Raw genomic sequence first — 15,351 nt, 5'->3', positions numbered from 1 at the left:
GTGTCTGCTGCCGTGATGTTGAACAGTGACAGACTGATTGGGTCTCCTTGTAGTACTCTGTTTGTGTTAAATTCTTGGATATGGTGATATCGTCAGATATTTGGATATCATTTTATATTAGAATACCTGAAAATACTTTCATTATTTGGTGTGTGGCACCAATTAACAGGTTGAATTTTTGGATGAATGTTTTTCTGATGAAGGCTTTGCTATATTTTTTCCTTGAATGTTTTAGTGTGTCTTGCACTTACTCTATTAAGGTCGGTATTACACTATCAAATTTCTTTGTCAAAGATTTGATCAAAGATGTGATAAAATATTCTGTCAAATATATTTGACAAAGATCTTTGACGTAGTGCTAGAAGGGGTATTACCACTGTCATCTTATTTTTCGTTAAAGTTCAAGATGGCTGACAACAACTTGTTATTAACCACAGCAGTTGCATGTACCACAATTGTACTGTGTGCACATGCGGAAGAGAAGCGGGAGCAAAAAAGGAAACATACCTGGGCGAAGCCGTGGGTTTTACGAAGACATGATAAAAGCATTCAACAAAACTTGTTACGTGAGCTTATAGTGTCGGACGTCAAGTCGTACATCAGTTACTAAAGAATGGATGAGCATTCATTTCTGTATATGATCAATGAAGTGTATCCTCATATCACAAAGAACAATATTCACTTAACAACTGCTACATCTGCAGAAGACAAGCTCACTGTAACACGTTACAGGAGAAGGTTAAGTTAAGTCAGGTCTCCAATCTTCGTAATCTATTTTTGTATTCAGCGTGCCTCGCGTTTTAAAGTGCCTCATCAGCTTCATACATCTCTATTAATTTTGTAGTTGTCGGCACACACCAATTGTATTTACTGGCAATGTTTATAAAAACACTACAGATGACAGAATGCAGCGACGCTAGCGCTCCATGTGGTAACATAAGACAAGCGACTTCTTTGATCAAATCTACAGCGAGGCCCTAGATTTTATCAAATATTGGACGACATTTGACGAAGTTCCTATTACACCATCAGATATCTTTGACAAAGATATTGGACAAAGAAATCTGATTGTGTAATACCTGCCTAAGCAGTTCGCTGCATGTAGGGTGCTTCTTCCCTTTATGGTTTTCTGGTATTTGGGCATCATTCTGGTATTTTTCCTGTGCTCATGCAGTTGTTGCATAGTTCCACATAGTAGTCTTCCACATCATAGGATTTCTTGAGATGTTCTGTTTATGTGCCATCTGAAGCCTTTTTGCCTTTATTATCACTTGGCATATTTCTTGTCTTGTTGTAGGGGTGTAACTTTCTATTTTTTCCGTTGTACTGTATCCACAGGCTGCTTCCTTATGTTGAAGGTTTAGGATGGATTTAAAGAGATTTTGCCATGTGGTCACTGAGATCCCTTTCCTTGCTGGTGGTCTTCGTTTATTGAGAGCAATGAATGGGTCTATTTGAGAGTATTCTGCTCATCACCTAGCCTCTTCTTCTATGTGGTCTACCACCTCCTCCTCCTGCTTCTTCTTCTTTATTAGTGTTTCTGCCTGAGATACAGTGACAGGTCATATTGCTGCGTTGTGGTTTTGGGTCAATGTAGTGTTGACAGCTGCTTCTGCCATCTATCACAACACTTGTTGTTGAACCACGGTTGTGATTTCCTACCTTTTATTTCTATTTGATAGGATTGCAGGCATTGCATTTAGTTGCACGGCTTCCATTGCCTGGTGTAAGTGTATAAGATTTCTTGCTTTTTTATTTTTGCTAGACTTTCTTTTAACTTCTCTCTGTCTAATTTGTCCAATATCCTGCTTGGCTTGGGTTTGGTTGTTCGTAATGGCCAATTAAATTCAAAAGTTGTTTTGACTGGTATATGTTTTCTTATTGGTACTACTGATGATGTCTAGATTACTTTCTGGTTAACTGCCTTTATGATTTCGCCTACAAATAATATTAGGTCTACTGCACTGGTTCCATTGGGTGTTATGTAGATTTTCAGATTGGATTTGTTATTGAAGACTACATCCTCTCCTCCTAGTGTTTCCAGGACCAGTTCTGTTTTGCTGTTTGGTTTCTCTATCCTCTTTTCTCCATCTATTATTCTTTTGATTTCATTTTCTACTATCATTTATGGTTGAGCTTATATGACTATCATTATGACATAATTTGTTTTAACAATAATTGTATTTTCACCTCTTGTTATTTCCTTTATTAATCCTAGTTTGAGGATAGTTGAAATTGATCCTGATGGTCAGTCTGGAGTCTGGTCTGATAAAGAATGAAATCCATAATACCCTTTTTAGTATACTCTTCTGTTCTTTAAAAAGAGAGAGAGAGAGAGAGAGAGAGAGAGAGAGAGAGAGAGAGAGAGAGAGAGAGAGAGAGAGAGAGAGAGAGAGAGTTTCTGTGAAAACTATGGTGTCATACTTTGCTAGTGTCTCTGTTGGTATGAATGGTATCAAATTTTTTATCCATCAATGTTCCATAGCAAAATATTTGTGTGTTTATTGCAGTCCCACTCCTCTGTTGTGTAACTACCATGGGTGAGATGCCTAAAGCATGGACTGGTAACTTGCAGACAAGAGTTCCATTCCCGCAAATAGCAACTTTTATACATATAATGCATAGCAACTAGCCTGTTCATTGCTTTTGTAATGTTTCCCTTTTGTATAGTCTCCGGGTGATGAAAAGAACCCAAATCCATGTCACTGATGGTTCCTCCGAATCTTCCAGCAACTTCTTGTGTGTTGTTGCTTGGTATTCAAAAAGCAGACAACTATTCCTGCTCCCACAAGGTATACGCTCAAGGTTGCCAAAAGGCTAACAAATCGTACTACATTCGAACTGGAAAGTCAGAAGTGGAACACACTCTTGATTACCCGGAATTTTCACGTTAGTTTACTTAGCTATGTAGCTCACGAATAAAAGCAAGAAGAAAAAATAATTTATACATCAGCAGAACTCACTCAAACAACAGTAGCACAAAATTATGAAACATAGTCTTTGTATTGCAGCTGTAACACTGTGACCAGCAGATGAGTCAATGGTAAAGCACAGCTATGCTCACAAATTTACAGTTATCTGTAGTCGTGGAACGTTCCACACCACATATTCTATTGTTGAGTAATGTACAGCAAGGGGAATTCGTGTGTTGTCATGGTGTTAAATCACCAGCAATTGTTGCAGAGTTCTGCCTAGGTCACCAGCCTCCTGTTGTTATCTTTTCTTATTTGTCTTCTTGTACTGTCCTGAAAACAAGGTGCTGAAGTAAATGTGCGAATTCTGCATGGCAAAACATCTAACATACCATTCTCAAACAATAACAAACTAATACGGAATGAAGTTTATTGCAGTACAGAAGTAGGTTGACAATTAAAAAGAAAAAATAAGTAAAAATAGGCTGATCATTTAATTGGTGCAATTCAAAGGTTTTCTTGGTATTTTGTTACTGAATTCGGTTCTGGCTATTTGCAGAGTAAAAAAGAAAAAAACTGACGTGATACATGTCTGAACCAACAACTGCCCTTGACTTTCAAGACGAACACGGCACCACATAGCAAACATTACCTCTCTGTCATTGCTCTGGTGGCAGTTAATGCACACATTTTACGACGACATACAAAACCAGTTGAAACTTAAGTAAGGACTGACCTTTTTAGGATCAAAAATTTAAATTTATGATCTCGGTGCCATATAAATGCCATGACTATTTAGATACGAAAAGAGAACAGCCTTGTACAGAATTTGGCAGGATCACTCAGCACCAATCCGGAAAGTGAGTCAACGATCATGAGGTGCCAAACATCATCAACAATATTGCCAAGTCTCTTCTGCACTAGTAATACGAAGAACTTCACGCACAGCTTACAGCATCCTCACTGCCATCCACAGCATGCTCCAAACTAGCACTCCGTGGAGCCGTGGTAGCAGACATCGATATAAGGAAATGCTTCAAACTGACAGATGATTACATAATTGAAAAACACTAATTAGCTGCACACACATCCTTTTCAGTGTAGCTAAAGCTTATTTTAACAAAACTAAAAATATGTATGAACTGCTTTGTCCAAAGCACCAAGAAACAGTAAGATACTATGCACAGTTGACCTCAAACAGCCATACACGACTAAAGTATCAGTAATACCACAAAAATGTGTACATATTAAAGATAATATACTTAACACATCAATGGCATGCAGCAACAAATCAAACTGTAGATTCACATGAAAAATGAATATATGGCTGCTGAAGTAGAAGCAAAACAGAAAAAACTGGCAAATGAGCAGTTGTGCACTTTCATTCATTTTCAGCTCCAAATGTATATGTAATGCTTATTAACAAGCTTGTTTATTGTTTCCAAAATTCTTCCCATCTAATTTGATACTGAAGTGATGAACCAAATTTAGCTTCATGTCACTGGTAGTAGATTCACATCTGTTCAGAGACTTTTTCTGTTTTGTTGGTTATGCAACTTAGCATTTACAAAGCAGAGGACTATGGCTATCCCTGCAAGGTTGCTAGGAGACATGAAACACGGGATACTAAGGTTCATCACTTAACTTGTAACAGTCAGCTCAATTAAAGTAGCAGCAAAAGCAAGTGGTAAGGTACAGTTTTTGCAGCAAAACTGGAAAGCAGCTACCATTTTAGGAAATGAAGACTTTACAACTATGCAGACAAGGCATTACTACAATAAAACATGCTCTCACTGCCACAATCATAGCTGAGGTAGATATCTCACAACCTGAAAGGTCACAAAAGTAGTCAAGTGAATTTAGCACGATAAATGAGTCTCATGCCCAAAAATAACTGTTATGACACAAATCACAGTTACGACAATAGTATTGTCAAGCAATGGCTACAATATTCCAAAGTCTTGAGTATGCTAGTGACAAGCTGAATTCATTTTCACAGCTGTAATCTTAAATTGTTTAGCTAAATTCACTTCACCTTCCCTTTTCATTTCTATGACTTAGCTGCATAATTCTCATGTAAGCTGCGATATTGAGACAAAATATTTATTTTTAGACTAACGGAATATTGTACTTCATGCAAGTAGCTGTACTTCATATAAGTAACATCTGTTCTTATCTTTAACATTGTGTCATGAGGCTCATCAACTATTGGTGAAAGAGACCTGCTGCCAGCAGTGTCTTGCTAGCTCAGTGTTTCTGCACATCTTACCAAGGAAGGGCTGTGCAAGCTGATAGTCATAAACTCACTGCACACAAGTGCACTCAAAGTTCTTATTTTTCGTAAACTGCTAGAAGAAATTCTTTAACAAAATCTGAATAAAACCTTTACACAAACCCACTTTAGTAAGTTGTATTAACAGTCACATATGTCTGCTTTGCAAATACTAAGCTGCACCACTATACAAAGGTCTCTGAAAAGTTCCGACTCAACTGTCAAGTATACAAATATGAGTTTTGTTTGTCATGTATGACCCATATGCCAGTGGAATAATTATGAAGTGACCATATTTAATAATGTAGATGCTTCACGCTAAATCTTTGTAATACACTGAAGAGTCAAAGAAACTGGTACATCTGCCTAATATTGTGCAGGGCCCCCACGAGCATGCAGCAGAGCTACAACACGACTTGGCATGAACTCTACTAATATCGGAAGTAGTGCTGGAGGGAACTGACACCACGAATTCTGCATGGCTGTCCATAAATCCGTAACAGTACGACAGGGTAAAGATCTCTTCTGAACAGCATGTTGCAAGTCATCCCAGATATGATCAACAGTGTTCATGTCTGGGGAGTTTGGTGGTCAGTGGAAGTGTTTAAACTCAGAAGAGTATTCCTGGAGCCACTAAGAAGCAATTCTGGATGTGTGGGTATCGCTTTGTCCTGCTAGAATTGCTCAAGTCTGTCGGAATGCACAAAGGACATGAATGGATGCAAGTGATCAGACAGGATGCTTACATGTCACCTGTCAGTGTCAGGTCCCTTATCATTTCAGTTCCACACACTCCACACCATTACAGAGCCTTCACCAGCTTGAACAGTCCCCTGCTGACATGGAGGGTCCATGGATTCATGAGGTTGCCTCCATACCCATACATGGCCCTCTGTTCAATATAATTTGAAACGAGACTCATCCAACCAGGTGACACGTTTCCAGTCATCAACAGTCCAATGTCAGTGTCGACAGGCCTAGGCAAGGCTACGGCTGTGTGATGCAGTCATTAATGGTGCACGACTCTCTTCTGAAGGCATTTGTCTCGAATGCAGCCTTATAAGGAAGTAAAATGTGGGCAGTAAGCAGTTCTCACAAGAAGAGTATAAGGCAATTGAAATGCAGTGCTACAGAAGAATACTAAAATTTAGATTAGTATATTGCGCAATTAACGAAGGGGTACTGAATACATGTGGAGAAAAAATAAATCTGTGGCACAACTTGACTAAAAGAAGGGATTGTTTGGTAGGACACAGTCTGACACACCAAGAAATTGTCATTTTAGTACTGGAGAGAGGTGAGGAAGGATAAAAACTGCAGAGGGAGACCAAGAGACAAGTACAGTAAGCAGGTTCAAATAGTTCTGGGTTGCAGTAGTCACTAGGAGATGAAGAGGCTTGCACAGGATTGAGTACTGTGGAGACCTTCATTAAAAACCAGTCTTTGGACTGAAGGGAACAACAACACAAACCTCTTTATAAGAAAGGTGATGAGAAAGACTTAAATAATTATCATCCAATTTTGTTACAGGCATCTTTTTCCAAAATATTTTTGGAATAATGTACTCAATAGTTATCACACATTTTAGTAGAAACAACTAATGTAGCTAACCACAGTTTGGATTCCAGAAGTGATGCTCAACTGAGAATACTATTCATACACTCTGTATTTTTCTGCACTCTTTCCAAGGTACTTAACTGCATAGGTCACATTACCTTCTTAGAAAAACTTAAACTTTATTGTACCGATGACTTTACACATAACTGATTTGAATCATACTTAAAAAATAGAATGCAAAAAGTTGTTATGAATAATTCGAACTACATTGAGATGATAGAAAATTTTAATGACTGGGGAGAAATCACAAAGGGAGTGCCACTGGGTTCATTTCCAGGTCCACTCTCATTCCTTATATGTGTGAATGACCTTCAACATAACATTGGCAAAACTGGCCCTTTCTGCAGACAATATGCATGTTATAATAAATCCTACTGGAGAAAATGCAACAGAAGAGATTGTTAATGAAGTTTTCAAAGAATTATTAAGTGATTCACACCCTAGATTTTGAAAAAGCACACCATTTTCAGTACTGTACAACAAATGGTCATACCAACAATATCACACATCAACAAGTTAATGTGGTATAATGTGCCAAATTTCTGGGCGTAAATACTGATGAAAAACTGAAATGGAAGTTGCACATTACTGTGCTTCTCAAAAAACTGAATTCATCAACTTTTGCTATTTGAATAATTGTTAGCTTCCATAACCAATGAATCAGCATCGTGATATTTTGCACATTTCTACTCAATAATGTCTTACAGAATAATTTTTTCGGGTAACTTATCACTTCGAAAGTACTGACCACACAAATGTCAGCAGTAACAAACTTAAATGAGTTAACCATTTTAAGTGCACCATTAGAATACATATATTCCCTAGTGAAATTCATCATAAATAATCCGTGACAATTTGAGAAGAATAGTGATGTCCATACTTACAACAGTAGGGAACACAATGCCCTTTATTACCATTTAATAAAGCTGTTTGGCTCATAAAGGAGTTCAATACACAGCAACAAAAATTTTTGATCATTCACCAAATAGCATAAAAGTCTGACAGGTAGCAAATCAACTTTAAATCTAACATAAAATCATTCTCCTGGACAAAGTCTTCAGTTCCATGGGCGAATTTATATTTAAAAACTGGTAGCCTGTAAGAACAAAAATATTGTGTTTTTAAGTATAGTCACATCAGTAGGACTAAGGCATAGTAGATTAACACTAATCACGCATACATATTCTGTAAACAGACTCGTTCCATATCAATTAGATGAAAGAAGGATGACCTATTGAGCACTTAAAATAACTAACCTGCAAACTGTGTGGAGCAGTTTTGCCTCTACATTTACATATGCATCTAAATTTATAAGTGAAGTGCATGATAGAATGTACTTCCCATTGTCCCACTTATTAGGGCTCTTTCCATCCCATTTGTGTATGGAGCCCAGGAAGAATGACTGATTTAGTGTCTCCGTACATGCTGTAATTAATCGAATCTCATCTTTGCACTTCCTATAGTATAATATGTAAATGGTTGTAGCATACTTTTAAATCTACAAGCGACTACCATTTTTCAGCATCTCGGTTACAAACTCCCACACTCCAAATAAGCCTGTACCAATAAGTGCTATCATTCTTTGTATACATTAGTGAAGTCCTATTTGGTATGGATCCCACACACTTGAGCAACAGCCTACAACACGTTGAATGATACACAGTAACACTCACCTGATTTTATTTTTCCAGTCCTGCCAGTGATTCGAGTTCACCACCTGATTTACTCGCAATGGGGCCTATGTGACCATTTTTTCCCCCAACAAACTGTTGTACCCAAGTATCTGTAAGAGTTGATCAACTCCAATTGTGATATATTCACACTACAGGCATAGGACACCATGTTTTTTTCATTTTGTGAAACGCATAATTTTTCGATTCTAAACATTTAAAGCAAGTTGCCAACCTTTGTCCCACTCCGAAATGAATGCAAAAAAAAAAAAGAGGTTACTTAATGCTGTCCACCACGTCATTAATTTATGGTATGAACGACAATGGTCCCAACACACATCCTTAGGGCACACTTAAAATTTCTTCCAAATCTTTCAATATTTCACCATCCAAGATACCATGCTGTGTCCTTCCCAACAATAAATCCTCACTCCAGTCACAAATTTTGTTCGATACCCAACATGTTCATACTCTTATTATTAAGCATATGTGTAGTCTTACCAAGTCTAATACTTTTTGTGAGTCAATAAATATTGCACCTACCTCACTGCTTTGACCCATGGTTTTAAATGCATGTGAGAAAAATGCCCTGAATGCTGATATCTGAAAGTACAGGAGAATTTAATAGGAAGAGGAGATCATTCTGTTTAGATACCTCATTATGTTTGAGGTCAGAGTACGTTTTGATGGACGATCCTAAAACAGATGCACGTCAGTGATACTGGACAGTAGTTTTGTGGATATTTACCGTCCTGCTAGTAAAAGTGAGTGATCTGTTCTTCTTCCAACTACTGGGCACAGTTTTTTCTGTTCATGGGATATATTGTATACTACAGCTAAGAGAAGGGCTATCTCTACAGCAAATGTTATATAGTATGTGTCATAGATTATATTGGGCCTTGGACCTTGTACAATTTTAGCAATTTCAGCTGTTTGACAATACCATCAACAGAAATATCACACACAATTCATTTTTGCGGCAGTGTAGGAGTTTACCTGCAACACTATTCCTTGGTCTTCCTTCATAATGGAAAATTTGAAAACATGAGTTCAGCATTTCTGCTTTTGTTTTGCTACCTTCAGTTTCAGTTGCTGTGTCATCCATTAGTGCCTGGACACTTTTGTAATACCGACAGCTTAGACACATGATCTGAATTTCTTTGGAGTGTGAGAATTCTTTCAATACGATTCTGCTATGATAGCCATACAAGTTACACAAAAATTATCTATCTCTATCACACTGTTTTTTGCAGATTACCATCCATCATCAGACGAGAGAGAGAGAGAGAGAGAGAGAGAGAGAGAGAGAGAGAGAGAGAGAGAGAGCGTTAATAATCATTCTTCTACAGTATGTCTCCTTTTCTTCCACAAACACATCAATGCCCACAATGTTTTGGAAAAGAAGTTCATGTAACTAAGTTATTAAGGAGATACTGGTGTCTGTATGTTCCTTTTATGGACAATGCCCATAAAAAATAATGAAGGAAATCAATATTGGTTAGGCAAGCTCCCCCCCAAAAGTTTGTGTGAGATCTCAGAGAAAGGTACTTGCCGATGGAACAAATCATTAGAAATAGAATTCAAATAATGCAATAAAGACATATATTTTACAGGATTCAGAGGTCAACCAAAAGCTAGAATATGGTCGATCGGCTTTGGTTTGTGATGTAACTGTGTTGTGCTGTGTGACATCATTGAGGCTTGGCTTGTTTAAAGTGGATCGTTTTTGCAGAGAGCATGTCAGAGTAAACAGTGGTGCACTCTAGTGAGCGATGTTCATGTTTCTAAATTGTTTACAAGAGATGTTAGTGCGGCACTGTATTTAGTGCTGTCACTCAGTGTTTTGGGCACTTGTTTTTGTTGCCTTATCAGTGAGTTATTTGAATGTTGTTCATTATTGGCTTCTAATTTGTTTTCAGTTTTGAAATTGTTGGGGTGTTGTGTTGTTAATGGTTACAAGTTGTTTCCTTTTTTTGTGTGTGTGTGTGTTTTGTATGGTACTAGGTATAGATCTTACAATGAAATTTAGTAGATTTTCAACTGTGGGAAAGTACATTTTTTGTATTTTTGGTCTCCATAGTAAGGAATGTAGTGTGATTCTTTATGTATCTAATTTTCTTTGAGATGTGGGTATCTAAATTCATGCTGAATTAGTTTTTTATGATTTTGTGGTTTGTGTTGGTAGGTGAAGGTCGTATTTAGTAGTTTACAGTGGTGAGTATCAGGGAGTGTGCTGCTGCTGCTGTTGTTGTTATTATTTTGGTCTCATTAGGTTCTGATAACAGTTAGTTCTGATAGTTGTGGGTTCTTGGTATCACTTTCTTCGTTGAATACACTTGAAATAGAGGTGACCACCCTCTCAATGGAACTCACAGATCAAAGTTGATACCGTCACAGATCAAAGCATATGGGCGGTATCTCAACTTTTGGTAACTTCTTTCCAAATTTATTAAAGCATCAATAAACACATCATTGTACACAATCTAGTGCGTGTAGAATCAAGATCATTTTGATGTTATCTAGAAGGCAACAGTGTTCCTCTTTCATTCACTTTTATTTCGCCACCTATGCTTTCCATTTGCATATCAAATTAATTTGATAATGCCCTGTTAGCTTCGTGACCAAGTGTGGCCAAAAGAAGCACATCCCCTTTTGTTACATTGCACCAACTCATGTCTTAATATCTATTACTTACAACTCACTCTTCTGTTTATGTATTTACATCTCAGAAAGTTAAGTCAATTTCAAAATATATCAAAATTTTCTACTCTATACTGAAAAAGCATAAAAGATTGACTTCATTACTTTGCAGGAGATGAACTTGTTATAATGGCAACCTCAGCAGTCGTGCCAAGACCTTTTGAAGTTTCCAATGTTTCCTTTTGTTCAATTTCATTGCGCAACTTCTCATTCTCATTGTCAGTTGTCATTGCCAAAAGCTGGTCAATGGTTGCATCTACAGCACCTTGATTTGCCCTTAGGACTGCCTGTGTGCAGAAGGATAAGAACATATTTAAGTTCATGCAAAGCTGACCACTTTTAAAACAGCTTTTAGCACAACTGTTTATTAAAAGGAGAACAAATATAACCTTTATGCCATTAACCTCAATTACTGGGAAAGAAGCCACTGAACAACACAACAAATCATCTGGTACCAGACTAACCACAAATAAATAATCTGCTGTTCTCTTGGCTCTCTACAGGAAAATTACAAAAATTAAAATTACTCTTATTCTGTACGAGTGACAGCATTAACTTCCTGCGTGATCAACACACATTAAAAATAGCCAACATCTTCAAAAGACTTTCTTTGACAAAGCAGCAATGATTTTTTTCTACAATCTCAAAACTTAATAGGTCTAATTAATGAAGTCTCAGAAAGTCTACCTATCTACGCAGTAACTCCTTTCCTAAATAAAGTAAAAAACCAACAACAGCATTTATTATGGTCCAAAGCGAGATGTCTAGAGAGTAAACTGCAAGTCGCAGGCTCTAGTAAGATGAGAAAAGCTAGTGATATTTACAAATATTATGAACGCCTCTATAGTTAAAAAATAAATTTCATTTTGACAAAAGATCCTAAAAAACCTGCTTGTTGACTGAAATTCATGAAAAATCAAGATACCACACCCCTCATTCTTATTTTGTTTCTATTGCACATTATTGTATTAATCTACAGTCTCCCCCTGGCTCTTATTCTTCTCCCTGCCATTAACTTGACAGGATGTCAATGACAATATTATGTTATACAATAAAAACCATCATCAGATCAGAAATATATTTCGATTTCTACCTCTTGGTTCTGTTCCAGTTCACCAACTTGCAATTTTCATTCAGCATGCACTATGTCTTACTCACAATGTTTTCGGTGAAATAAATGGGAAGGAAGCATAGTCTGGGACGATAACATACTTTTTTTTGTTACACATTAGTACTAGTACCCCACTGATAGTACTAACTGCTTCTGCATTTTTAACAGAGTTCTTATGATATACAAATTCAAATTAAACTTTTTACCTCTATAACTTCATCGTCCATATCTGGAAACATTGTTCTGAAGTCTGCCATGGCTTGGTGAAATTCCAATTGTGTGGTTGGCTGTTGAACTGTGGCCATCGTGTAATCGGCGAGTATGTTAAACCTACTTTTCTCATTAAGTTAATGTTTCACATTGCCTTAAAATATCTTGTGACCATGTTCCATAAGAGCAAAAACTGCAAAATAAAACGACTGTATCTGTTGTAAACCTTAGTAAGGCAAGACTCAAAATACTTTATTGTGTAATACAACAGATGACAGCTAACCCTGTATCACGCTACGGACGATCAGTGTTGTGAGAATTAAGGAGACGCATTTCCGACATCAGCTGCTGGGCAATTCAAGTAAAGAGCAAATTAAGTTTGCTAAGATTTTAATCCTATAAGGTCAGTTATCGAACGAACTTCAACCGTTGGAAGTAACAGTCAGCTGTAAAAATGCAAACATATATTCAAATAAATGACTCATTTTCAATTTTCTTTCAATGAGACGTGGAATTCCTGCAAATATGGCCTCATTTCGGACATTAGTTCAATAAAATTCTACTGAACTATACAAATTCTAGCGATGTATACACGAACAGCCATTTTTTTTAACGCTGCTCATCAAAGCCTTCTAGCTTCGCAGAGACTCCCGCAAATACTGTGCGTGAAAAAGTGCGGATCATAACGAAGCGGTTGCTTCCCTAATTGGCTGCTGTTTGTGAACACGCAACGATCAAATGCGGCTGCAAACTGCTGATTTCGTAAACCAATTTTCCATTACCGTTTCTGAGCGGTCATGTTAACACTTCAAAATTGTTTCTGGAAATGCGCTTCTAGTTTCGGGTAATATGGACGGAGTGGCTTTTTGTGCAGTGAAGGATAAGTATAAATATTAGATTCAAGCTGTTTACACCTCGTCTGACTGAAGAGAAACAGCGAATGTGCTGACTAAATCATAAACTGTAAAACCGGGTTCACACAAGCAACAAAAGTATCGCGACAGCTAGTGGCATACTTCAATTGCATTGTAGTTGCATGTGTAAACTCAGAGCTTTTAGTTGGGAAAAAGCCCCAAAAAGCTCAGCTGGGTAGTACCACAGTCTAACCTGTGGTAGTAAATCGTTGCGCAATTTCCTACCACCACTGCTCCCTGGTGGCAGTAGGTTAGTATTTCGAAACACGAGCATTCTGTCGCAGTTATCGTGGTGTATTTGCTGCTGTACACCATTGGATTCCAGTGAACGATGGCCTGCACGTACACTTTCGTACAGTCTTAAAAGATTTTTGAACGAATAAAGAAACTTAATGTATTTAACCGAAAAAGCGATTCGTATAAACTCGTAGTTTGTGAGACCAAGCATCGTATAAATTGTGGATTACACGCAGGAAATAGTTCCACAGTGTAATATGGCAGCTGTTAAACTAATAATTGTTATTCGAAAAGCCTGTGTTGTAATAATAAAAAAGGAAAAATAAATAAATATCACTAAATACTATTGAATATTCATATGAAGACACGTTTTTGTAGGATATAACATGACTGCATCATTAAGCCCGGTCCACACGCAACGATCTGTCTGCGCAGAAATCGGCGCAGATGTTTGTACATTCAGAAATCGGCGCAGATGTTTGTACATGCAAAAGATCGCTGCAAATGTTGTGTGTTCACACGACACAAACCCCAATCTATTACTCGCCCGCCATCTGTCGGTGTAGAAAAGAAATCAGTAGCAAGCGACAACGCTCCCCCGTCAAAAACTTAATTCAGTTATTTTGAAATATAGAAATGGAGGAAGTTCTGTTGTGGTCTGTGTTCGCAACTTGTGTTGCAAAAAACATTCAGACCAACCGCGGGAAACAGAGAAAGCGGTCAAAATGGTGTGGACAGTGGCTGCTAAAGCGAAAGCAGTTTTCTCACGTAAATTTACTGCGCGAATTGCAGGGCGAACCTAACGACTGGCGAAATTATTTGCAGAAGGATGTCGAAACTTATAATTATCTCTTAAAACTTGTACCCCCCCCCCCCCCTCACATTACGAGAAAAAAATACTTGTATAAAGAAGGGCAAATTCTCCTCATGAACGGCTGGCGGTAACATTAAGATTCCTAGCAACAGGAAGGAGCAACAAGGATTTGGAATTTTCAACTGCAATATCGAAACAAGAGTTGAGTGAAATAATACCCGCAATTTTTCAATTAGAGCATTGTATGCTGCTGTCCTTTTGTCTCAGTCACTATATTATTTACTTTAATCTTCCACAAACATGGGTGGTTTCTATATATTTCAATGAATTCACTTACAAACTCTGGAGAACACTGACGAGAATCAGCCATTTTAATCCCCTGTGCTCACAAATACAAACACTAGACGGAACAAACAGCTGTTTCGCGCCAGATTTGCGGAGCTCTCCTGTCCACACGCTCCAACTTGTCTGCGCAGATGTGGTTTGAACCCACAGATTTGAGAGGTTCCGCTCAAACCTCCAACTCCAACCTCCAAGTTTGCACACACCTCAGGTTGGTACAAATCTTCTGTCCACACGCAATGATCTATCTGCGCAGATGTGATGTGCGCAGACAGATCGTTGCGTGTGGACCGGCCATTAGAAATTTTATGTGCTCATTTGAATTTTTCTTGGCTATCGGACTTCGCTTACATTTGAATTGTAATTCCAGGCAGTGGAATCTGAGAACACCGGTGCTTGTCATAATCAATAAAATCCTCCTTGTATGATTTTCACTTCACTTCAACAAATAAAGAATACTTGATACTGTTGTTCAATATACTATTATTCATGCGCACATATGATACATAAAACTCGTAACACTTCGTATTTAAAATTGCACATATTCATCAT

General features: G+C 37.7%; 1 protein-coding gene across 1 annotated transcript in view; it reads right to left on the bottom strand.

The window, feature by feature from the left end:
* LOC126273223 (CUE domain-containing protein 1) overlaps positions 1–14,096 on the bottom strand; it is a 156,727-nt gene extending 142,631 nt beyond the window's left edge. The window contains exons 1-3 of the mRNA XM_049976770.1: positions 12,776–14,096; positions 12,489–12,685; positions 11,277–11,458 (exon numbers count right to left, since the gene is read on the bottom strand). Coding sequence (XP_049832727.1) covers positions 11,277–11,458; positions 12,489–12,587 — 281 coding nt within the window. The 5' untranslated portion in view covers positions 12,588–12,685; positions 12,776–14,096. The remainder of the gene's footprint in view (positions 1–11,276; positions 11,459–12,488; positions 12,686–12,775) is intronic.
* Positions 14,097–15,351: the final 1,255 nt, after the last annotated feature.

This window comes from Schistocerca gregaria, chromosome 1, assembly GCF_023897955.1.
Source record: "Schistocerca gregaria isolate iqSchGreg1 chromosome 1, iqSchGreg1.2, whole genome shotgun sequence".
Taxonomy (NCBI): Eukaryota; Metazoa; Arthropoda; class Insecta; order Orthoptera; family Acrididae; genus Schistocerca; species Schistocerca gregaria.
Note: the sequence above shows the minus strand (reverse complement) of the source record. Positions and strands in the feature narration are given on the sequence as shown.